At 41.5% G+C, this 22,065-nt stretch overlaps 1 protein-coding gene and 1 long non-coding RNA gene across 8 annotated transcripts in view; one reads left to right on the top strand and one right to left on the bottom strand.

The window, feature by feature from the left end:
• The window catches only part of LOC122549908 (tensin-3), a 439,923-nt gene that overhangs the window by 189,673 nt on the left and 228,185 nt on the right, over nucleotides 1-22,065 (bottom strand). For all 4 annotated transcript variants that reach the window (XM_087987222.1, XM_043690124.2, XM_087987223.1 and 1 more), the window contains one exon: nucleotides 16,120-16,158. In XM_087987222.1, the coding sequence (XP_087843348.1) occupies nucleotides 16,120-16,158 (39 nt within the window). The remainder of the gene's footprint in view (nucleotides 1-16,119; nucleotides 16,159-22,065) is intronic.
• Nucleotides 16,599-22,065, top strand: part of LOC122549909 (uncharacterized) — a 105,873-nt gene continuing 100,406 nt past the window's right edge. For 3 of the 4 annotated variants that reach the window (XR_006311703.2, XR_015757204.1, XR_015757203.1), the window contains exon 1: nucleotides 16,651-16,720. This is a non-coding gene — a long non-coding RNA (uncharacterized LOC122549909). Of the gene's footprint in view, nucleotides 16,721-22,065 lie in introns of all 4 variants that reach the window. The other variant, XR_015757205.1, reaches the window with a different exon arrangement.

Genomic DNA, 22,065 nt, shown 5'->3' with positions numbered 1-22,065 from the left:
TCTTCATAATCATATATTTTGGAACTCACATGACTGATGCTCAGCGCAATGATGGCAACAAATAGTGCGTTAGCAACTAAGTCATCACCAAATATTACTTATTCATAAATTATTGAAAAAAATCCAAATTTTACTTTTTTCCTCTTCGGTGATTGCAGAAATAAATGGATCAGCTATAAAACATGTAAGTTGAAAAAAAAAGAGGCTAATGTTCCACATGTTGTTTCCCTCATTGCTTCTCTCCTTTCAAAAGCTAATGAATGGTAAAGTATTAAAAATGTAGCTGCCACATCACAACAGACTTGTGTCTATTCATTATGCCTCAAGACACCAATAAATTGCATCGGTGACCCACCATTCAATTGTCAAAAGAATCTTTACGTTTGTGCTGGCAATAGGAAATCTGTCTCTGGACTGGACAAACTAGAGAATTTTAGCAGGTTTTAAGCAGCATTTAGACCCATCGTTGAGTGGCAAGAATGTGGAAGATGGAATATGACGTAGACAACTGTGAAAGCTATCCACTTTGGGGTGAAAACTCACAATGAAAAATACTGTTTAAATAATCAGAGAATGGGAAATGTTGGTGTTCCAAAATTTTGAGAGTCTCTATACATGAATCATAGAACATTAACAGACAGCTATCGGCAGTTATGAAAACGTTATCATACTTATCTTTACCTACAAGGGATTGGAGAACAGGCACAAAAAAAACTTATTGGAATTGTATAAATCCTTGGTGAGATCAGACCTGGAGAAATATTCCCACAAAACCGCAATTGGACATTTTCTGCACAGGCCTATGCATATTGGCTTAATTTGTCTTACTTGCACAAACTCATGGAAAAGGTTAAAGGACCCATACATTTAAACAAATTAGATACTCAAACGAGAAGGTACGTTGACCTGAACAACTGTGTACAGTATGGATCTCCTTTCTAAAGTGTACACTTGCTTCAGAGAGAATATAGCAAATCTTCATTCAACAGACTGCAGTCATGAGGGGATCGGGGATTGCCCTGTGAGGAACAATTGAGTAAACTATGCCTACAACCCAGATTTTAGCAAATAAGAGGTCTGTTTAGTATACATATATAAATATAAAAGTATTAGCGAGTTTAATAGTGGACACTCTCAGAAGATATTTCCACCAACTGAGGAGCCCAGAACTCGGTCCCAAAATAAAGTGTCAGTATTCAAGGATTATGATGAGGTAAAAACAATGACAGCAGATGCTGGAAACCAGATTCTGGAATAAAATGGTGCTGGAAAAGTACAGCAGTTCAGGCAGCATCCAAGGAGCAGGAAAAGCGACGTTTCAAGCAAAAGCCCTTCATCAGGAATACAGGAATCAGGAATGATGAGGCAAGCATTCTTTGCTCAAAGGATCGTATGTCTCTGGGACTCTCCAGCACCAAAAGCTGTGGATGCTCAGTCATCAAGTACCTTCAAGACTGGGATTATTAGATTTTTGAACACTGAGGGAATCAATGGATAGTACAGGAAGATAGACCTCTGAAAGGTCAGCCATCATTTTTCTCAAATGAAGAACATGGCTCAAACAACTACATGACCTATCCCTGTTTCTGTTTAGCTTCCTGTAACTGTAAAACCAATTCCACTTTTATTGTCGTCCCACACCTTATCATCCCTTTGCCAGGAGTGAGCACTTTCTAACAAAGAACAGCAGATTCATACTCCACAAAGCCAACACCGCTTCACTTTCCAAACAACATGTTAAAAATACAAATGACTGGACACTGCAACACCCTAAAAGAGCTTTTGCACACTTTAATCCATAGCCATAATGGCAGTTGTCTGATGTTTCATTCTAATACTCTTGACTTCAGTTGAAAGTAGCTTGTGTTGTTATGGAAGCGGAGCTATCAGCCGAACAATTCTTCATGGTTGGGTTCACAAATGTGCTGGAAAGGAATAACTCAATGGTGCACACAAGGTCTTGTGTCAAGTTTATACTGAACTTCCCCATTGTTCTTCATAACAGGTATGGTGGCAGGCTTCCTAATGCACAAAGGATTTTGTGGTACATACCCATATCATGCTTCTGTAATCCACCCAATGAAAAGCTGACCTGAATGGGCAATAAAGAGATAGTGAGGACTGCAGATGCTGGAGAATCAGAGTTGAAAAGGGGGACGCTGAAAAAGCACAGCAGATTAGGCAGCGTCAGAGGAGCAGGAGAGTCGACATTTCAGGCATAAGCTCTCCATCAGGAATGTGGAAGGAAAATGGGATGACTGATAGGGGACTCACCAATCACATGGCACCAACACTGACTTCACCAGTTTCCTCAACTCCCCTCCCCCACCTCATCCTCAATCCAACCCTTCAACTCATCACTGCCCGCTTGAACTGTACTACCTTTCCATCTTCCTTCCCACCTAATCGCTCCACCCTGTCCAACCTATCACCATCACCCCCTACCTATGTCGACCTATCACCTTCCCAGCTACCTTCACCCCAGCCCCACCCCCTCCCTCCCATTTATCTCTCAGCCTCCTTCCGCTTCCTGGTGAAGGGCTTATGCCCGAAACATTGACTCTCCTATTCTGCAGATGCTGCCTGACCTACGGGCTTTTCCAGTGGTACACTTCAACTGAATGCACAACAACAAAACTCAGATGCAATGTTACTCTCCTGCAAGCTGGCACTGCACTGTCCTTGCCCACAGCCCTGGCTGCAGGTCACTGATGCCCAATATCCTCCTACATGCAGATTTTGTTTTCTCTGGGCTCTATGCTAAACTGCACAGCGCATGTATGTATGTATGCTGTGGCTGAGAGTGTGGGCCTTCTTCACAATCACTGGCCCCTCACTGCTCCTGCATTGCTTGGGTAACTGATAACTCCTTTGTATCTGAAAGGAGAAAATAATGAAGTCAAGGCTGAAGGGTAAGGAGGGGGAAATCCAATGTGTTTGTGCCTACCATCTGCAGCTTGGAAATTAGAAGGGATTGTGGTTTGATGGGGAATTGAAACACAAACAGAAGAATAAGGTATGAGAATACTATGACTGGTTTCAGCCCTTTCCTTAAGCACAGCCTTAGCAGTAGGTATATAAACAGTGACCAACACAATCGCCTTCATGGCAATCAGGATCTGCATGTGTTTAATCTCTGCTGGCTAGCTTCTATGGCCTCTGGATGTGCGCCACCTTTTCCTGTGAGAAAGGAGGATACATGACAAAGTGTTGAGCAACCTGTCTGACTGATATGGCCATCTCATTTGAACGCTGTAGAGATGTGACTATGAGGCTTGCACCAATGACTGTACTAGTGAGAGGGTGCAGTGAAGCACATAATGTCTGATATGAATGACAGGGATGGCTGGTAGTTGAAGGATGAGGATGTGGTGAATTGAAGACTGCCAGAGGCTAATACCTTGCATTTAAAAGTGCAAAGTCATAGAACCTCTTGCCACTTCACATCCGAGGCTTCAGGGCTCAGTGCCTGTTATTGACATTCCATTACCTCCACTGGCTTCTGAGGGCTTCCTGGCCCCTACAAATATAAAACCTTTCATTCCCTCCCACCGCTGCACTATGACCTCCAGGACAGCACTGAGGAATGTTGGACTCCACACTCTCCTAGCTTGTTCAATGTTTTGCAGGTCAGATTCACTTCTGCAGAACTGCCAGCACACAATTCACCTCAAATCATACAGTAAAGAAAAGGCCCTTCAGTCCTCAAGTCTGTACTACCAAAGCTACACAAAATCCACAGTAGTCCCACTGTCTAGCACTAGGCCCACAGCCCCATAAAAGGGGCAGGTTAACTTCAAATTGTGCCACTCATGATAATGCCTTTTCACCAGAGCAGGGTCCAAATATGCAATATAGCTTCTGCTAGCTGGATGGCAAATTGTTTTTGAACACGAAGAGTACATGCTTTCGGCAATGCAATCAACATGCATACTGCGATTTCCATGTCCAATTTTCGCAATGATTAAACTTCACCCCACAAGGTCCAAAAATACTTGCATCCTTTTGTAGCATACAATTATGTCAAGCCAGCCCTGAATTAAAAATAATAGCAGTTACATTTTTACATACAAGCATTAGTTATACGATATGGTACTAGCCACACTTTTGTGTCCTATTGACAAATAGTGCGCATTTAGTGAATCCATTCTATTGCTTCGAATAAGTCATTACTCCCCATCACTAAGCTGGAACTAAACTTTCAAGTTCAGCCATTTTCCAAAAGAAAACTATTGTAAAGGTGATCTGAAATCATATGGCTAATTACATCCAACTATTTGGAATGCTTGCTAGTTAAGGAATTCTAAATCAGCTTAGTTTCGTGAAATATTGTGTTCTGTAATTTTATCCACTGTCCAAAAGCTAAGAGCATGTTTTTCTCAGCAGTGTTGTAGTTTGCCATCTGGACTATTGACAGCCAAGGCCATGCACCATTCCAAGATGAAGGGCAATGATGATAGGGCAAAAGAAATCAATTTCATGGGAACCATTGATGTGGGCAGGAAGTCATTACTAACAGCAATTTTTCCTTTCACAGCCATCCTATTATTAGCTGGAGAAGTCACTGTAATCATCAGTTATGATTGTGACTTTGCCATTACGCTTTGATTTGATTGGATGATTCATCTGAAAAGTATCAACACATCGATTTGAAGAGAATTCATTATTTGAGTTAGCACAACCAATATCCAGATACAAATAAAATGAATTATGGAAATCATTCTAAGATACCACAATAATAATGCATGAACTAAATATGAAAGCAGCCACAGAATGAAATGAATGTTATGATAAAATTCAGACATTTCAAAAATTGTTTTTTGGGCCTGGTCCTCTTTACTGCTCTGTGAGGCAGAGCTGCCCCAAGAGCTGTCATTTGAATGGTGGTTGGTATTATCAGCATTTCTTAACTCCACTGTGATACAAGGAACATCATTTGTGCTGTTAATTGCTGAGATATGATCAATTACATCTCATCTTTGCCTAACTGGGCCCCATTTATTTTTTTTTACAAATTTGGAACTTACATCATGACCTTCACTGAACCAAGTCTGCTTAGGATAAAATGCAAGAACTGATTCTGCTGACTACCACATAGCTATCGGAAAAAGAAAATGATAAATTTTAAGATATTAGGATGTATACCAAAGATATAACCATTTCTCTTTTAAAGAACATTAGTCTCTCTCCAGCACACAAAGCATAACAACTGTTTCAAACTTTCTTTGCCCTCTTGCCATTCTCTCTCGCTCCATTACAGAAACATGAAAATGTTCAAACAGTGGTGAAAAGATTCACAATAATTGTTGCAGGGGTAAGAATTTGTGGTGGTTATGTAGCCATGAGTTTATTTTTAAATGTGGGTACTGCTGGATGGGCCAGCAATTATTGGCTTGCTGGTGCTATTAGGAGGGACAGTTAAGCATCAAAGCATTCAGATGGGTCTGGAGTCACATGCAAGCTAGACCAGGTAAGAACAGCAGATCTCCTATCCTAAAAGACATTAATGAACAGATGGGTCTTTGCAATAATCAACAGTGGTTAACAAGGTCACTATTAGGCTAGATATTTAATTCCAGGTTTTTAAAATTGAATTCAAATTTCGATTTGGACTCATGTCACCGTAGCACAAGGCTGGAATTCTGGACTACGAGCCCAGAGATATTATAACTTTGCCACCATACCCTCATTACATAGAGTGGTTTGGACTGTTTTTCTTCAAGAAAGGAGGGATAATTTGATAAAGATATCTTAAAATCATGACGGTAGACAAGAAAATATCAAGATCAAGAGGGCACAGAGTAAAGTTAATTGCTAAAAAAAAATGGTGAAATGAGGAATTACTTACTCATACAGTGAGTGCTCAGGGTTTGGGATGCGCTACCTGGCAGCATGGTGGAGGCAGTTTTAACAGATTTTCAAAATGGAATTGCATCATTTTGTGAAAAGGAAGAATGTCCAGAGCCACAGGAAAGATTGGGAGAGTGGCATAGATAGATTGCTCCCCTGAAGCGCTAGCACAACATGCTGGGCTGAATGGCTTCCTGTGTGCTGTATCAGTTCTGTGATCCTATAACATTCTTGCCCTTTTGCATTATCAATATTATTATTGTCATGGTTCCTCTGAATCTTCCTCTCTTATTCAATTTTGGAATTTTACATGCTCACAAAGCAGAAGTGATTCCACAAAGACTCTCAGTTTAAACCAAAAGTCTGCTTTTTTAAATCATTAATACCGTTTCTTAACTGGCTGCCTTTATATCATTGACTTTCATCTGATGAGTACAAGAACAAGTCAAGGATTGAGTCAGAGTCTACTGTATCTTTCAAGGGAACCTACATAAACATATGAAACAGGAGAATATTCAGGGCCATGGGAAGGTACAAAGGCAGCAAGGTTAGTTTAGAATTGCTGCACAAAACAAAAACATGCAGATTCTGCCAATGGCCTCCTTAAACACTCTAAATTACTCTGGTCACTTTACCAACATTGCACCAATGAGCAGTTGGCATTTTATCTGAATGTTTCAGTGCTTACCTTTTGCTCATGTGGGGTTACAACAATATAAAAACAGTAATATTACTGCAGGAGTTACTGGCTGGAGATATCAATTACTGCACCTCACAGACATGGTGAATCTGAACTCTAGCAGCTTGGGATGGCACAAGCTGTCTCACACAAATGTCCCAATTGCTTGCTTGCTGTTACAAAGTGAGGAAACTACTATTAATAATATCATGCAGTTGCAGGAGCACCCTCAAGTGTTTGAACTAAGTACTGATAGTGCAATCACACACGCAGCAACATATCACCACAAGGAAGCTGGTTTGCTATCAGCCTGGCTTTTGACAATGTTTTTTTTTCGATGGGATGTACGTAAAATGCAAAACTTAACTTCACCTTTCTCCCCCCTAAATTGCTTTATAGGGCAAAATGTTTCTCAGAAAAACGCAGTAGACAGATGTAACATTTTTAACCAGTAAACTCTGCTCCAGCTGCGGAAAACCAACCCAGCTCAATATTCAAATGAGCCCTTAAATTGGTTCCTGACACTCCTGTGTGGAACAGGCTGGATGATGATTTCAATTTTCAGTTTGAGTCTTGTTCTCAGTAGAAGATCCCAGAGTGATAATTTTGGATTGTGGGCTGGCAATGATCCCTGATGTGTAATGGTCTAACAGGCAGTCTTTAAAATAGAGTGCACCGACAGAACAACACTTCTTAACAGTTGTATTTTTGGAAGGAGACGTGCTCTAAATAACCCAGCAAGACAAAGCAGAGTGGTCTTCTTGCTGGTCTGTGCTGAGGAGTGTCACATTGTGGATGGTAAAATCCAACCCTAGCCTTGTGCACATTCAGCCCAAAATGAAGTAAAGCCAACACAAAATAGATAGGGCACATTCAGAGCTTCATCATTGCTTATCTGTTAGAGGGTTATAATCCTGTTCAGTCAGGAAAGCTATTTTGGTGCAGCAGTTTGTGTCTCTATCTCTGGGCCAGAAGGTCCTGGTTTAAGTCCATGAGGTAGCTGTGTCCAAATAGGTCAATTAAAATGGCCACACTCAGTTCTATATGGCTCTATGACAACCCAGTTAGGAATTGTTGGCATTTAAAAAGAGATGTGAATACCTTGTTTAAACCAAACTGTGTCACAATATTTCTAACTTTTAAACAAAACAAACTTCTCTTGTACATAAAGTAACTGCACAAAACAAGAGCTATTAACAACATGATTTATGACTGAACTGGAAACAAAAAATGCTGGAGATCACAACAGATCACGCAACATTCATGGAGAGAAAAGGAAACTAAAGTTTTGAGTCTAGATCACTCTTCCTCAGAGCTGTTGTGAAATAGCTCTGGTATACTTGCTACTGCAGACACAATATTTCAAGTTAATTACTTCTCTATGGACCATCCATAATAAGTATTCCGCCATCCTCAGTAAAATTCTCCACAACTGCATCTATTCTCTTTAATTTACCCTCCTTTGTCTGTGGAGACATCAGTCTCTTGTTCAGATTTCTTTTCAATATTTTCAAGCTAATCCTCTGGTCACTTCTTTTGCAGTGTGACACTGAGGCCCGCAGTAGATTCATCCAAATTAGGCAATCTTGCAACTTCTGTTTCCTCACATTTTTCAAACTGGGATTACAATGAGTGTTTGCTCCCAGGTTGGGTGGGCAGAGTCGTCACCTCGCAGCTTCACAAACCCTGTCTGGGGAGAAAATGACTTGCGATAGCAAAATTCCCCGTGAGGGAGGCTGTGTGACCTGGAATTGAGTGCAGAAACTGGCTACATGGAAGTCCGGCCGTGGTGCACCAGCACTGCATTAAAGTGTAAATTAAAAAATGAACAAAACATGAAATATCGTTCCAGCCCTCTCACACTCAATATGCTCTGTCCATGCCACTACATGCCTCTCATCCACTCCTCCAAAGTATGCCCCCAAACAAGCCCCCACCCCCACACCTAGTTATTACACTGATACATGCCCACGATTCCTTATATCCTCCATGTCACCTATGCACTCCTGTCCAACGCTCATGGCCTTCAATACACTCCATATCAACACATTCCCCCACCACCAGCCCCACACCCCCAACATCCCCATTATGCTTTATAGTTTCAAAGGCAAATTATTGACAATTCATACCAATATAAACACACACACCATTCTGTTGTCTTACAAATGTGATGCTAACTGAACTACACAAAAGTGAGGACTACAGATGCTGGTCATTAGAGTCGGAGTGTGGTGCTGAAAAATAGACATTTCAGGCAAAATCCCTTCATCAGGAATGAGGCTGGGAGCCTCGGGGGTGGAGAGATAAATGGGAGGATGTGGGGCTGGGGCAAAGATAGCTGAGAGCACAACAGGTAGATGGAGGTGGGGGTAATGGTGATAGGTCAGAGAGGAGAGTAGAGCGGATAGGTGGGAAGGAAGATGGACAGATAGGAGAGGTTATGAGGGCGGTGCCAAGTTGGAAGGTTGGATCTGGGATAAGGTGGGGGGAGGGGAAATGAGGAAACTGGTGAAATCCACATTAATGCCATGGGGTTGCAGGGTCCTGAGGCGGAAGATGAGGCATTCTTCCTCCAGACGTCAGGTAGTTAGGGAGTGGCGATGGAGGAGGCCCAGGACCTGCATGTCCTCGGCAGAGTGGGAGGGGGAGTTGAAGTACTCAGCCGCAGGGCGGTGGGGTTGGTTGGCGCGGGTGTCCTGGAGATGTTCTCTGAAGCGGTCTGCGAGTAGGTGTCGTGTCTCCCCAGTACAGAGGAGACTGCATCAGGAGCAACAGATACAGTAAATGACATTTGTGGATGTGCAGGTGAAACTTTCATGGATGTGGAAGGCTGCTTTGGGGCCTTGAACAGAGATGAGGGGGTAGGCGTGGGTGCAGGTTTTGCAATTCCTGCGGTGGGAGGGGAGGGTGGACCTGACAAGAGAGTCACGGAGGGAACAGTCTTTACGGAAAGCAGATAGGGGTGGGGAGAGAAGTATATCTTTGGTGGTGGAGTCCATTTGTAGGTGGTGCAAATGGCGGAGGATGATGTGATTTATGTGAAGGGGTAGAAGATGAGGACCAGGGTGGGCGGGGGGGTTCTGTCCTTGTTGCAGTTGGAGGGGTGGGGCTCAAGGGCAGAAAGTGGATGAGATGCGCTGGAGGGCATCATCAACCATGTAGGAGGGGAAATTGCGGTCTTTAAAGAAGGAGGCCATCTGGTGTGTTCTGTGGTGGAACTGGTTCTCCTGGGAGCAGATGGGGCAGAGGCAGAGGAATTGGGAATAAGGAGGCAGGGTGGGAGGAGGTATAGTCCAGGTAGCTGTGGGAATTGGTGGGTTTGTAGAAGATGTCAGTGTTGAGTGAGTCCCTATTGATGGAGATGGAAAGATCCAGGAAGGGGAGGGAGGCGTCTGAGATGATCCAGGTGAATTTAAGGTCGGGGTGGAATGTGAAGTTGATGAACTGTTCAACCTTCTTGTGGGAGCACGAGGTGGCGCCGATGCAGTCATCAATGTAGCGGAGGGAAAGATGGGGAATGGTGTCGGTGTAACTAATTTAACTAGGAATCTACCATGGGCATACACATTAGAACCCATCAAAAAGATTGGATTAAAGAAAGTTCTAAAAAAATAGGATTTCAAATGTCTATTACAAACTACACTGTATTGGAAGAAAAGTTACACACTTTAAAAATATCATTTTTCCATTCCTTTAGCTGGAATAACGTCTTACAACAAACATATTACTCTACAGTGCAATCCCTTGTAACAACAAACATTGGAATTTATTCACAGGATCACTTCAAAGAGTCCATAACAATTTGCAATGAACAAACTGTAGAAGGGAAAGTACCACTCCTTGAGAACAGATAGTTTGGAACTCTGTCCTGAGGCAATAACTCAATATCAGAAATCCCCGGCCTATGTCAACAGAATAAAATAGCGACCAATTGTTTTTGTTTCAAACAATCCAGACTTTTTAAGACTTAAAGGCAAGGTCTTTTAAATGCCTTAACAAAGCTACTACTTGTAGTCCTGAAGGAGGGTCATTGGAGCTGAAACATTAACTCTTGCTTCTCTCCACAGAGTTTCTCCAGCAGTTTCTGGTTTTGTTTCAGATTTCCAGCATCGACAAACATTCATGATTACTTTAACAATTGCAAGGGGTACCTTACCTCTACAAAAGGACAATTCATATCCCCCAAAAGGTAATCTCAGCCAGACCAAAAGGGGTACCTTTCCTCTCCACAAGTTATCCTGGCTCGCCAAACAAATATCCACCAAGACCAGATCTACTCTTCCAAGTCTTATCCACAAACTGCAGGTTTCATACTCCAAAGGCTACCGATGTCCCACTTCAGTGGTTGCAGCTGATGGTTTAAATAGTGAGCAGCGTCTGTATCTCATGCATGTGCAAATGCTATCTTTGGAGACTAGGCACACAATTTTCAGCTAGTCCTGCAGTTTTTGCCGAATGGAACATCTCTCAAAAATCTGGGTCAAAGTGTGAACCACCTTTCACAATTACATTATGACTTTTTTTTGATCATTCATTCACAGGACATGGGTGCCACTGGTTTGGCCAGCATTTATTGCCCGTCACTAATTACCTGGAGGGCAGTCAAGAGTCAACCACATTGCTATGGGTCTGCAGTCATATATAGGCTGGATCAGGCAAGAATTTTAAGATTTCCTTCCCTGGGATATTCTGACAATCGACATGGATAGAAAATAGACTAGCAGGTATAAAACATAAAGTAGGAAGAAATGTGTCTTTTTCTGAGTGGCACTGCAGAGATCGGTGCTATTCTGAATAAATTTAAATGATTGCAATATCTTAAAACTTGCAAACGACACAAAGCTGGATTAAAGGATGAGTTTTGAGGAAGATGTAGAGATGTTACAATATGATTTAGACAGGTTGAGTGGGTGGGCAGATGCAGTGTAATGCAAATATATGGGAGGTTAGTCACTTTGGGAGCAAACAAATAGGAAGGCAGTATTTGACTCGCTGTAAATTAAGAAAGGGGAGATGGACACCCAGCTCATGATGGACATGTGCACCAGTCGCTGCAAGCAAGCATGCAGGTGCAGTAGGCAGTAAAGGCAGCAAACTGTGTATTGGCCTTCATAGCATGAGAATTCGATTACAGGAAGAAGAATGTCTTTCTGCAATTGAAGAAGGCATTGTGAGGCCAAACCAGGAACACTGTGTGCAGTATTGTTCTCTTTATCTGAAGAAGGACATTCTCACTACAGAGGAAGTGCAACGGAGATTAACCAAATAGATTCCTGGGATGACAGGACTGACCTATGAGGGGAAATTGAGTTGGTGAGGATTGCATTCATTCAAGTTTAGAAGAATGAGGAGAGATCTCACAGAAACCAATAAAATTTGAGCATGACTAAATAGGTTAGATACAGAAAGGATCACCCTGAGTCCAGAACCAGGGGTCATAGTTTAAGGATAAGGGGTAAACTTTGTAGGACTAAGACGAGGAGAAATTCCTTCACCCTGAGAGTGGTGAGCCTGAGGAATTCACTACCACAGAAAATGGTTCTGGCTAAAAAGGTGTGTTTTTTCAAGAAGCAGTTTGATATAGCTCTTAAGGTGAAAGGGATAAAGGGACAGGGTGAGGGTGGAATTAACTTACTGAGCTCAGTGATCACCCATGTTCATATTGAATCAGAGCAGGCTCGAGGGGTCAACTGACATACTCCTGCTCCTATCTTCTCTGTGTTTCATGGTTGTCATTAGATTCTTAATTCCAGATTTCAATTGAATTCAAATTCTATCATTTATCATGGCAGAACTCGAACTGGTCCCTGGAACATTACCTGATCTTTGGATTATTAGTCCAGTGCCAATAACAGTAGGCCATTAGCATTGGTCTGTCCAACTGTCACTTATTTTTGTTAATGTTTCTCATCGATTTGAAAATTACACAAGATCCAAGCTGGAATGAAAATCAGAGCAACACAATAAACATCCAGATAAACTGAAACTGGAGAGCCTTCTTAAACTTCACCCATCTCCATGCCCATGTCGTCAGCACCAGACTATCCTTATAAAGACGATTAGACAAACATGGGAAACCTCTGAACTTCCTTAACTTAGGTTGAACTTTGCACATCCTTGCCAGGTGCTCTGGCAATTAATAAGTTACCATAGTATCTTTACTGTTATACTTATAGACTCAGCATCATAAAGCACAGAAACAGACCCTTCAGTCCAACTAGTCCATGCCGAACATAATCTCAAACTAAACGTGCTTCCTGCCTGTTCTTGGCCTATATCCCTTCAAACCTTTCCTATTTATGTACTTATCCAAATGTCTTTTAATTCTTGTAATTGTGCCCAGATCCACCACTTCCTCAGGAAGTTCATTCCACATGCAAACCACCATCATCGTGAAAAGGAATTGCCTTTTTCTGAATGTTTGCAAATGCAACAAAATCTGGATTATCTCCAGGTTTTGGCTGACAAATGACAAGTAAAATTCTTACCATGCAAATGCCAGGCAATGACCAGCAATAAGAGAAAATCTAACCACCCCTTTGTCATTCAATGGTGTTACCATCACTGAATCACCTGCTGTCACCTGCTGTTAACATCCTGGGGTTAATGTTGACCAGAAACTCAACTGAATTCTCCTATAAATACAGTGGCTACAAGAACTGAATAGCAGCTGGGAATACTGTGGCAAGTAACTCACCTCCTGACTCTCCAAAGCTCCTGCATCATCTGCAAGTCAAGAGTGTGTTGGAATACTTCCCACTTGCCTGGATGGTGTAGCCCCAACAGCACTCAAGAAGCTTGACACTATCAAGGACAGAGCAGCCCATTTGATTGGCACCACATTCACAAGCATCCATTCCCTCCACCACTCACGCTCATTAACAGCAGTGTGTACTATTGACAAGATGCACTGCAGAAATTCAACAAAAATCCTGAGACAGCACCTACCAAACCCACAATCACTTCCATTGAGAAAGGCATGGACAGTAGAAACATGAGAACATTAACACCTGCAAGTATCTCTAAGCCACTCACCATCCTAACTTGGAAATATATGGCTGTTCCTTCACTGTTGCTGGGTCAAAATCTTAGAATTCCCTCACGAAGAGTGTCATGGGTCTACCTACAATGGACTGCAGCGGTTCAAGATGGCAGCTCATTATCACCACCAACACCATGACCTGAACAGCAACTGCAGACAGGCAATAAATGTTGGCCTGCCAGCGATACCCATGTCCCACCAATGAAAAATAAAATCTGGGATGAATTATTACCTTTAAAATATTAAATGAACCATGAACTAGATATTTGCAATAACATGTTTCGAAACAATTCTAATAGGGACCTTTCTTGGAATGTTTCAACATAGACCAGAAAGCATATCCATCATTAGAATATTATTCAAGCTTTATATATTAGTCACGCAGAATTCCAGTAAAATTGACCCCAACTGACTAACTGGGGAAGTGGAATGACATCGAGGAGTTGGTTCAATCTTTGTACTGGCTGTGGAGGAATCTCTCCTCACTTTTGGTCACAGGTTACATACAATCAGTTTTCTCTCTCTTTTTTTCTAATGCCTATGGTCCTTTATGTAATCAAGCGTAGCAGTTTAACAATTGTTATCTGGGCATATCACTCAAAAATGTTTTTAGTCCAAATGCACACAAATTGTGAGTCAAATAAAAGGTGTGATATGAGCTCTGATCACAAGGAGGGGCTGTTGCGACACACTTGGATGCTGGTATTTTATAATTAGATCTTAGGCAGTGTGGGGCACTCCTGAGTATGAATTTTGTCACTGTATTGAAATAGGGAGGAAACAGAGAAGATTCATTAAGCTGTTTACGAAAACCTGCTGGAAATGACAAGTTCAGGCAACATCCATGGAGGGAAAGAGTTAATGTTCAGGTTCAAGGAGCTGTTCTGATTCGAGTTGGAACAGTAACTTGGTTTTTTTCGATAGATGCTGCCTTACCTGCTCAGCATTTCCAGCCCTTTTTGTTTTCTTTTTATTTAGATTTCCAAAAATCTGTCTTATTTTGCTTTTATAATGGATTTTTAGAAAAATGTTGCCAGGACCGAAGAGGTTAAGCTATGACTGAATAAGCTGGAGTTGTTTTCCTTAAAACACAAAAGGCTGATTTTAAATGAGGTGTATAAAATTATTAAGTGCCTAAATATAATCAATAGGAAAAACTACTTTCATTTAGCAGAATGTCCAGTAATTAAGAGGGCACAACAGTGATGCAGTTTTGTGGAAGGGGTTGAAGAGAATCTCTTACAGCCACATGTTGGTGAACTTGAAGTTTCGTATTCACTTGTTGTGCTGTAACTCACAAGGCTACAGGCTGACAGCTGGGAAGTGAGATCAGGCTGGAATACTCATTTTCAGATGACATAGACACAATGGGCCAAATGACCCCCTTCAATGTTGTAAATTGCTTTGCCTCAGAGAGATACCCTGACGACATTTAAAAGTAGGACTGCCACTGAGCTCAAGAGAAAACCCAAAGTGAGAACCGCATTTTGTATTTATACAAGGCCCAGACAGGTTGAAAATACTTTGATCTCTGCAACCCTGAATTAATATTCAGCGCAATCTAATCATATCAAACTATCTTTATTCCAAAGGCTAGAGCTGAGTTTGGCTGGTTTGGTCTAGTGACACAGCTACCAAACATTATAAGCATTCATTAAACTAGTTAATTAGAGAAGAGTGACACAATGGTATTTATAGCCTTGAGCTTGAAGTACAGACACTGAAAATTTCATTGTTACTGCTAATTTGAATACAATACGGAGCAAAATATACAATTCACTTAGAAACTATTTATTGTTCGCCCATGCCCCATGGGGATAATACTTGGGATTAGACTGTTAGAAATCTTCCAATTAAATATCAAGAAATCTTTTGAAGTGGAGGTGGAAGAAGTGTGTAGTGCTTCCCTCAGAAAATAAATAAACCTATTTGCAATTTTATTTCACAGTTGACCATGCGATAATCGATTTCTGCTTCACAGGGTGAAAGGCCATATGAGTTACATAAACGGCGCTTCAGGCTGAGCCCAGTACTAATAAACAGAAAAACAGAACACAAGGCACTGCTTTTGTCACTGGGGATTTATACAGTCCGGCAGGCATATGCTGCTTCTTAACATGCATTATGTTCCAGTGTATCTACCAAACAATGTTTTCATTCATACAAACACAGATTAAAGACCAAATCCTATTAGTTCCCTGGTCACTGAACTTCTACTGAGGAACACAGTGACATTCTGCTGCTCAATTGGCAATAATGAACTTTAATACTGGCATCTAGCCAAGAAACGTGTTTGTTTCTTACTGCATGTACGCACCTTTCCAATCATGTGACAATAGAAAGTCCAAGGTCCCTTCGTCAGAGTATGTCTCAATGTGAATATCAGCAAACAGAACAGGCACCTGCAACCATTTCTATCAACCTCTAACGAATTAGCATACTGAAACCAAACTGCTATCCGGTTTTGTTTAATACTCAGGATCATAAGTCATTTGACAACAACATCACCATAGAAAACACCTATCAAGTAGCATTAAGAACTACTTACCAACTCATAGTTGACCGGTGGCAAGCATGGTGTCACAACCTGGAAAAAAAGAACAAGACAGCAGGTTTAATTTCAATATTTTGAGGCAAGGAAAACAAAGAACAGCCATGCAACACTTTCACTTTTAAAACGAGGTTTTCTTAAAAATCACAATGGCTGAAGAGGGAAAAGGACTACATTTCCAGTGCTGAAGGTAATAATGCTGTTTTAGGAAAATATTAACCAGCCAGCTAGCAGCACATCCTTGAGACCATGCCACCCATTTCCTGATAAACACTCGTTGTGTAATTAAGCCAGAACAAACTAACAAAGTAAACACACACCTAGTCTACCTGCAGTGGATAGCTCCAAATGATTACATTTGTGCTTCTTGAGTGCATTTAACAAAATCTTACACCAACCATATTGTGAGTTTGAACATGCAATGACCAATACTGGTTAATGATTTACCTAAAGTTTTCCTCCATATTTAAAAGTTGCAACAGACAAGTAGCCTACTGAATATAGGGTAATCTCAACTGTCACTGGGGATCTTTACACGTCCAATCAACTGTTGTGACATGCTTTAATCAAAATGTATTTTACATCAACAGATTCATGGGTGAGAAATTTGAGTTTTCACTATTATTTGGAAGTTTTGTTTGTTTTCAGTACATTTGCAATACTCAGGTACATTTTGTACCTAGCTATGAGTTCAGAATGTTGTAAGTTATGCATTATTTTTATTGTCTCAGGATTATTACATCACAACACATGCATTTTTACTGTGAAGTTAGAAAGATCTTAAACCAAGATTTCTCTCATATTAATTTATGTTTTCCTCTTGAATTCACAACTTGAATGACATTGGTGGAGTTAGATTTGTTGCTCACTGTTTGCTATCCTTTGAGCATGACGATCATCTTCTTAAGTTGCTTTGTAGCCATTGTCCTTATAGCTAAGTGAATAACAATGTTGCGTTCAAATAGTACAGAGAGCACTGAAGAACGTGCAAAGGCTGAAGTTCAATCACAGGGTTCAGATGTTGTTCTCATTATCTGGATAAATCTAAATTCCTTGATTGATCACAAATTGCTCAGTTGGTAGCAATTTCACTTTTGAAAAGATTGCTCCTCCATGTCTCACTCCAAGACCTTTGCACATCATCTAGTATGACATTTCAGAGCAGAATGAAAAGAATCTGCATTGCATCAGGTAGTTTTACTGATAAACTGCAAAAACCAAGGTCCTTACCATCTGTTTAGATGGACATTAAGACAAATCAGAACCAGCTGATCTTTCAGGCTCAACGTGCACTTCACCCAGTTCAATTTACCAGCACGTTAATCAAAGCTCAATTTTTAAAGAATACTGCTGGGCTGAATGTTTACCAACAGTCCCAGCAGCTGTCATGGTTAACATTTGGAAACTCTTGACAGACCAAGAAAGTTAAAACGTAAACTTCAGGAGTGTTTAAAATGCTGATGAATAAAATAAAATGACAGGAAACACTCAAACAAGGTTGAAAGGTTGCATGTGTTTGTTGCAGAGCGTTTGCCTCTTTACAAATAACTTGCTTTAGACATTACACAGACTGGTAGTTACCTGATAATATAAACATGAGAGGAAGATTATTGTGGCATAAGAGGCATATGTGCACTTATCTGGCCAGATAGAACCTTTTTTCTCATCTGAAAACTTTCTTCCCTAATTCTTTCAAAGTCTTTTGCTCGAATGTCTCATTTAAAAACAAATTTGTACAAATAACAAATAAACTTTCATTTACTCAGCATCTTTACACATCTCTGCGCGATCCTAAAGCTTAAAATTCAATTAAGTATTTATGAAATGCAGTCACGTCCATTAGGCAGGCAAATGCAGCAAGCAGCTCCTTCACAGCAAAATCTCACAAATGTTGTGGTTCTGTTCGCCGAGCTGGAAATTTTTGTTGCAAAACTAATGTAGTGTACAAAATCCCTTGCAAGGACTGCACAAAACACTATATAGGACAAACAGGAAGACAGCTAACGATCCGCATCCATGAACATCAACTAGCCACGAAACGACACGACCAGCTATCCTAAGTAGCCACACACGCAGACGACAAGCAACATGAATTCGACTGGGACAACACTACCATGATAGGGCAAGCCAAACAAAGAACAGCCAGGGAATTCCTAGAAGCATGGCATTCATCCACAAACTCAATCAACAAACACATCGACCTGGACCCAATATACCGGCCACTACAGCGGACAGCTGAAACTGACAACCGGAAGTGGCAGGGACAGGCCACTATAAATGCCGGAGGAAACACCACAGAAGCGCTTCACAGGAGGCTCCCAAGCACTGAGGATGTCACCTAGACAGGGGACGAAACGTTTGCAACAAAAATTTCCAGCTCGGCGAACAGAACCACAACAACGAGCACCCGAGCTACAAATCTTCACCCAAACTTTGAATCTCACAAATAGCAAGTGCATGAATGACCAGATTATTTTCTTTGATTTAATGACATTGCTTGAAGGATTCATCAAGTTAGCCAAGGTTCCAGGAAAAAGTGTCCTTATTTTTCTTCAAATAACACCATAGCAACTTTTAGGTTCACCTGAGAGGTTGATGTCTCATCGAAGACCCAGCATCGATGCCAGGAGCAGCACTCCCTATACAACATACTAAAACGACAACCTGGATGATGTGCTGAGGTCTCTGAAGTGGTGTTCAAGTACTGCCACCAATGTACCTTTCTACTCTTTCCAAAGGCCCTATTGTTCAACAGTGACACAGGACAAGTGAATATTGATCAGAAAAAGCACTTGCCTGAACAGACAGATGTAGTTTATTACACGATAGTGGCAGGTACAAGTTACATAGCTTTCATTCTTACATCTAACAAGCCAATCAGAGAAGAACGATTTCCCATTGTCTCCATTGAAATCTTAAGCTAGAATCCCCCTTTCCCCAACCAAGACAATAGGACATCAGCAGATTGGATGAAAATGTAGTCTCCAACATTAACCCTTTAATCACCATATGCACCAACTTTCACACATGACCATCACACACAGCAACAACAACCAAAAATAATAATTTTTGGGATGCAATTACCTGAAATATAACTCAAATAGCTATCCAAACTCCACTGTGAAGGATTCTGATCTCAAACACTGTTTCTAGTAATCAAGTTTCCAAATGGAAGATGAAGTGGATGACACCTAGAGGTGATCATACTGTAGCCTCTCTTCGAAAAACAAGGCACAATGAGATATATGATATAAGAAACAGAGTGTAGGAAGTACATATTAATTAGAAATTATACATCATGTTCATCACCTACTCTTCAATGTGTTCGTCAAAAAGCAATTATCCATTAGGCCAGAGATAGACATGCTGTGATTTTCAAAGAGACACAGCAACGTCAGCATATCCATTTGTGTTGCTCAAGTGGTAATGGTGAACTGATACTGTACAGCTTCAAATTATTTTAACATATAGAATCCCTTCAGTGTGGAAGCAGGCCATTTGACCCATCTAGTCCACACTGACTCTCCGAAGAACATCCCACATAGAACCTCAACCTTACCCTTTCCCAGAAACCCTGCATTGCCCACAGCTAACCATTCCTGATGAAGGGCTCTTGCCCAAAGCGTCGATTCTCTTGCTCCTTGTATGCTACCTGACCTGCTGTGCCTTTCCAGCACCCCACTCTTGACTCTGATCTCCAGCATCTGCACTCCTCACTTTCTCACAGCTAACCAACCTAGCCTGCACATCCCTGGACACTTATGGGCAACTTAGCATGGCCGTTCCACCTAACCTGCACATCTCTGGACTGTGGAGGGAAACTGAAGCACACAGAGGAAACCCACACAGACACAGGGAGAATGTGTATACTTCACTCAGATAGTCGCCTCAGGTTGGAATCAAACCTGGGTCCCTGGTGCTGTGAGGCAGCCGTGCTAGCTAAAGAGCCACCGTGCTGTCCAAACAGTCATATTATACAAGACCGCGAAGAGGAAAACAAGACTTTTTGCATCCAAATGCAGCAAGATGTAATTCTGAAACTTGCTCAAGATGTTTTCCTTTCGATTTTCTAAATCCTGACAGAGGATATATTATGACCAGGAGTAACTTTGCTTTTACTATTGCATGAAGAGTAAGGCTGCTAGGTGCAGGGAATGCTGGATGACCAGAGAATTTGAGGTTTTGATCAAGAAAAAGAAGGAAGCATATGTCAGGTATAGACAGGAGAGATCGAGTGAATCCTAAGAAGAGTGTAAAGGCAGTAGGAGTAGACTTAAGAGGGAAATCAGAAGAGCAAAAAGGGGGCATGAGATAGCTTTAGCAATTTGAATTAAGGAGAATCCAAAGGGTTTTCACAAAAACATTAAAGACAAAAGGGTAACTAGGGAGAGAATAGGGATCCTCAAAGATCAGCAAGGTAGCCTTTGTGTGGAGCTGCAGGAGATGGAGGAGATACTAAACAAATATTCTTCATCACTATTTTCTGTGAAGAAGGACATGAGAACAAAGAATGTGGGGAAATAGATGGTGACATCTTGAAAAAATGTCCATATTACAGAGGTCGTGGTACTGGATGTCTTAAAACACATACAGGTGCTTAAATCCCCAGGACCTGATCAGATGTACCAGAGAGCTCTGTGGGAAGCTAGGGAAGTGATTGCTGGGCCTCTTGCAGAGATATTTGTATCATCTATAGTCCCAGGTGCGGTGCCGGAAGACTAGAGGTTGGCTAACTATTTAGGAAAGTGGTAAGGAAAAGCCAGGGAACATGGAGCAGTGAGCCTTACATCAGTGTTGGTGGACGAAATCCTGAGGAACAAGATGTCCATGCATTTGGAAAGGCAAGGACATTGTTTATTCCCACACATAAAACCAAGAGGATTGATGAGGGCAGAGTAGTGCACAGAATCTATATGGACTTTAGTAAGACATTCGACAAGGTTCCCCATGGGAGAGTGGTAAGCAAGGTTACATCACATGGAATACAAAGAGAACTAGCCATTTGGATACAAAACTGGCTCGAGGGTGGAGGGTTGTTTTTCAGACTGGAGGCCTGTGACCAGTGGAGTGCTACAAGGAAAAGGTGGTGGGTCCACTGCTTTTCATCATTATATAAAATGATTTAGGTATGCACATAGAAGGTACAGTTAGTATGTTTGCAGATGACACCAAAATTGGAGGTGGAGCAGACAACTAAGAAGGTTTCCACAGAGTACAACAGAGTCTTGATCAGATGGGGCAAGGAGTAACAGATGGAGTTTAATTTAGATAAATGTGAGGTGCTGCCATTTGGGATGGCAGGATTTATACACTTAATGGTAAGGTCCTAGGGAGTGTTGTTGAACAAAGAGACCTTGGAGTGTAGGTTCATAGCTCTGTGAAAGTAGAGTCGCAGGTAAATAGGATAGTGAAGGAGGCGCTTCGTATGCTTTCCTTTATTGGTCAGAGCATTGAGTACAGGAGTTGGGAGGTCATGTTGCAGCTGTATAGGACATTGGTGAGGCCACTTTTGAAATACAGTGTGTAATTCTAGTCTCCCAAGGATGTTGAGAAACTTGAAATGATTCAGAAAAGATTTACTAGGATGTTGCCAGGACTAAAGGGTTTGAGCTACAGGGAGAGGGTGAATAGGCTGGGGTTGCTTTCCCTGGAGCACAGGAGGCTGAGGGATGACCTTATAGAAGTTTATAAAATCATGGGGGAGCATGGAAAAGCTAAATAGACATGGTCTTTTCCCTGGGTGGGAGAGTCCAGAGCTAGAAGGCATAAAATTAACGTGAGAGGGGAAAAATGTAAAAGGGATCTAAGGGGCAACTTTTTCACGCAGAGGGTGGTGCATGTATTGAACGAGCTGCCAGAGGAAGTGGTGGAAGCTGGTAGAATGACAACATTTAAAAGGCATCTGGATGGGTACAGGAGTAGCAAGGATTTAGAGGGATATGG

The sequence above is a fragment of the Chiloscyllium plagiosum genome, unplaced genomic scaffold (genome assembly GCF_037043375.1).
Source record: "Chiloscyllium plagiosum isolate Xiang-an unplaced genomic scaffold, Cpla_swu_hap1 HiC_scaffold_5, whole genome shotgun sequence".
NCBI classification, from domain to species: Eukaryota; Metazoa; Chordata; class Chondrichthyes; order Orectolobiformes; family Hemiscylliidae; genus Chiloscyllium; species Chiloscyllium plagiosum.
This window is presented reverse-complemented; position numbering and strand designations above follow the sequence as displayed.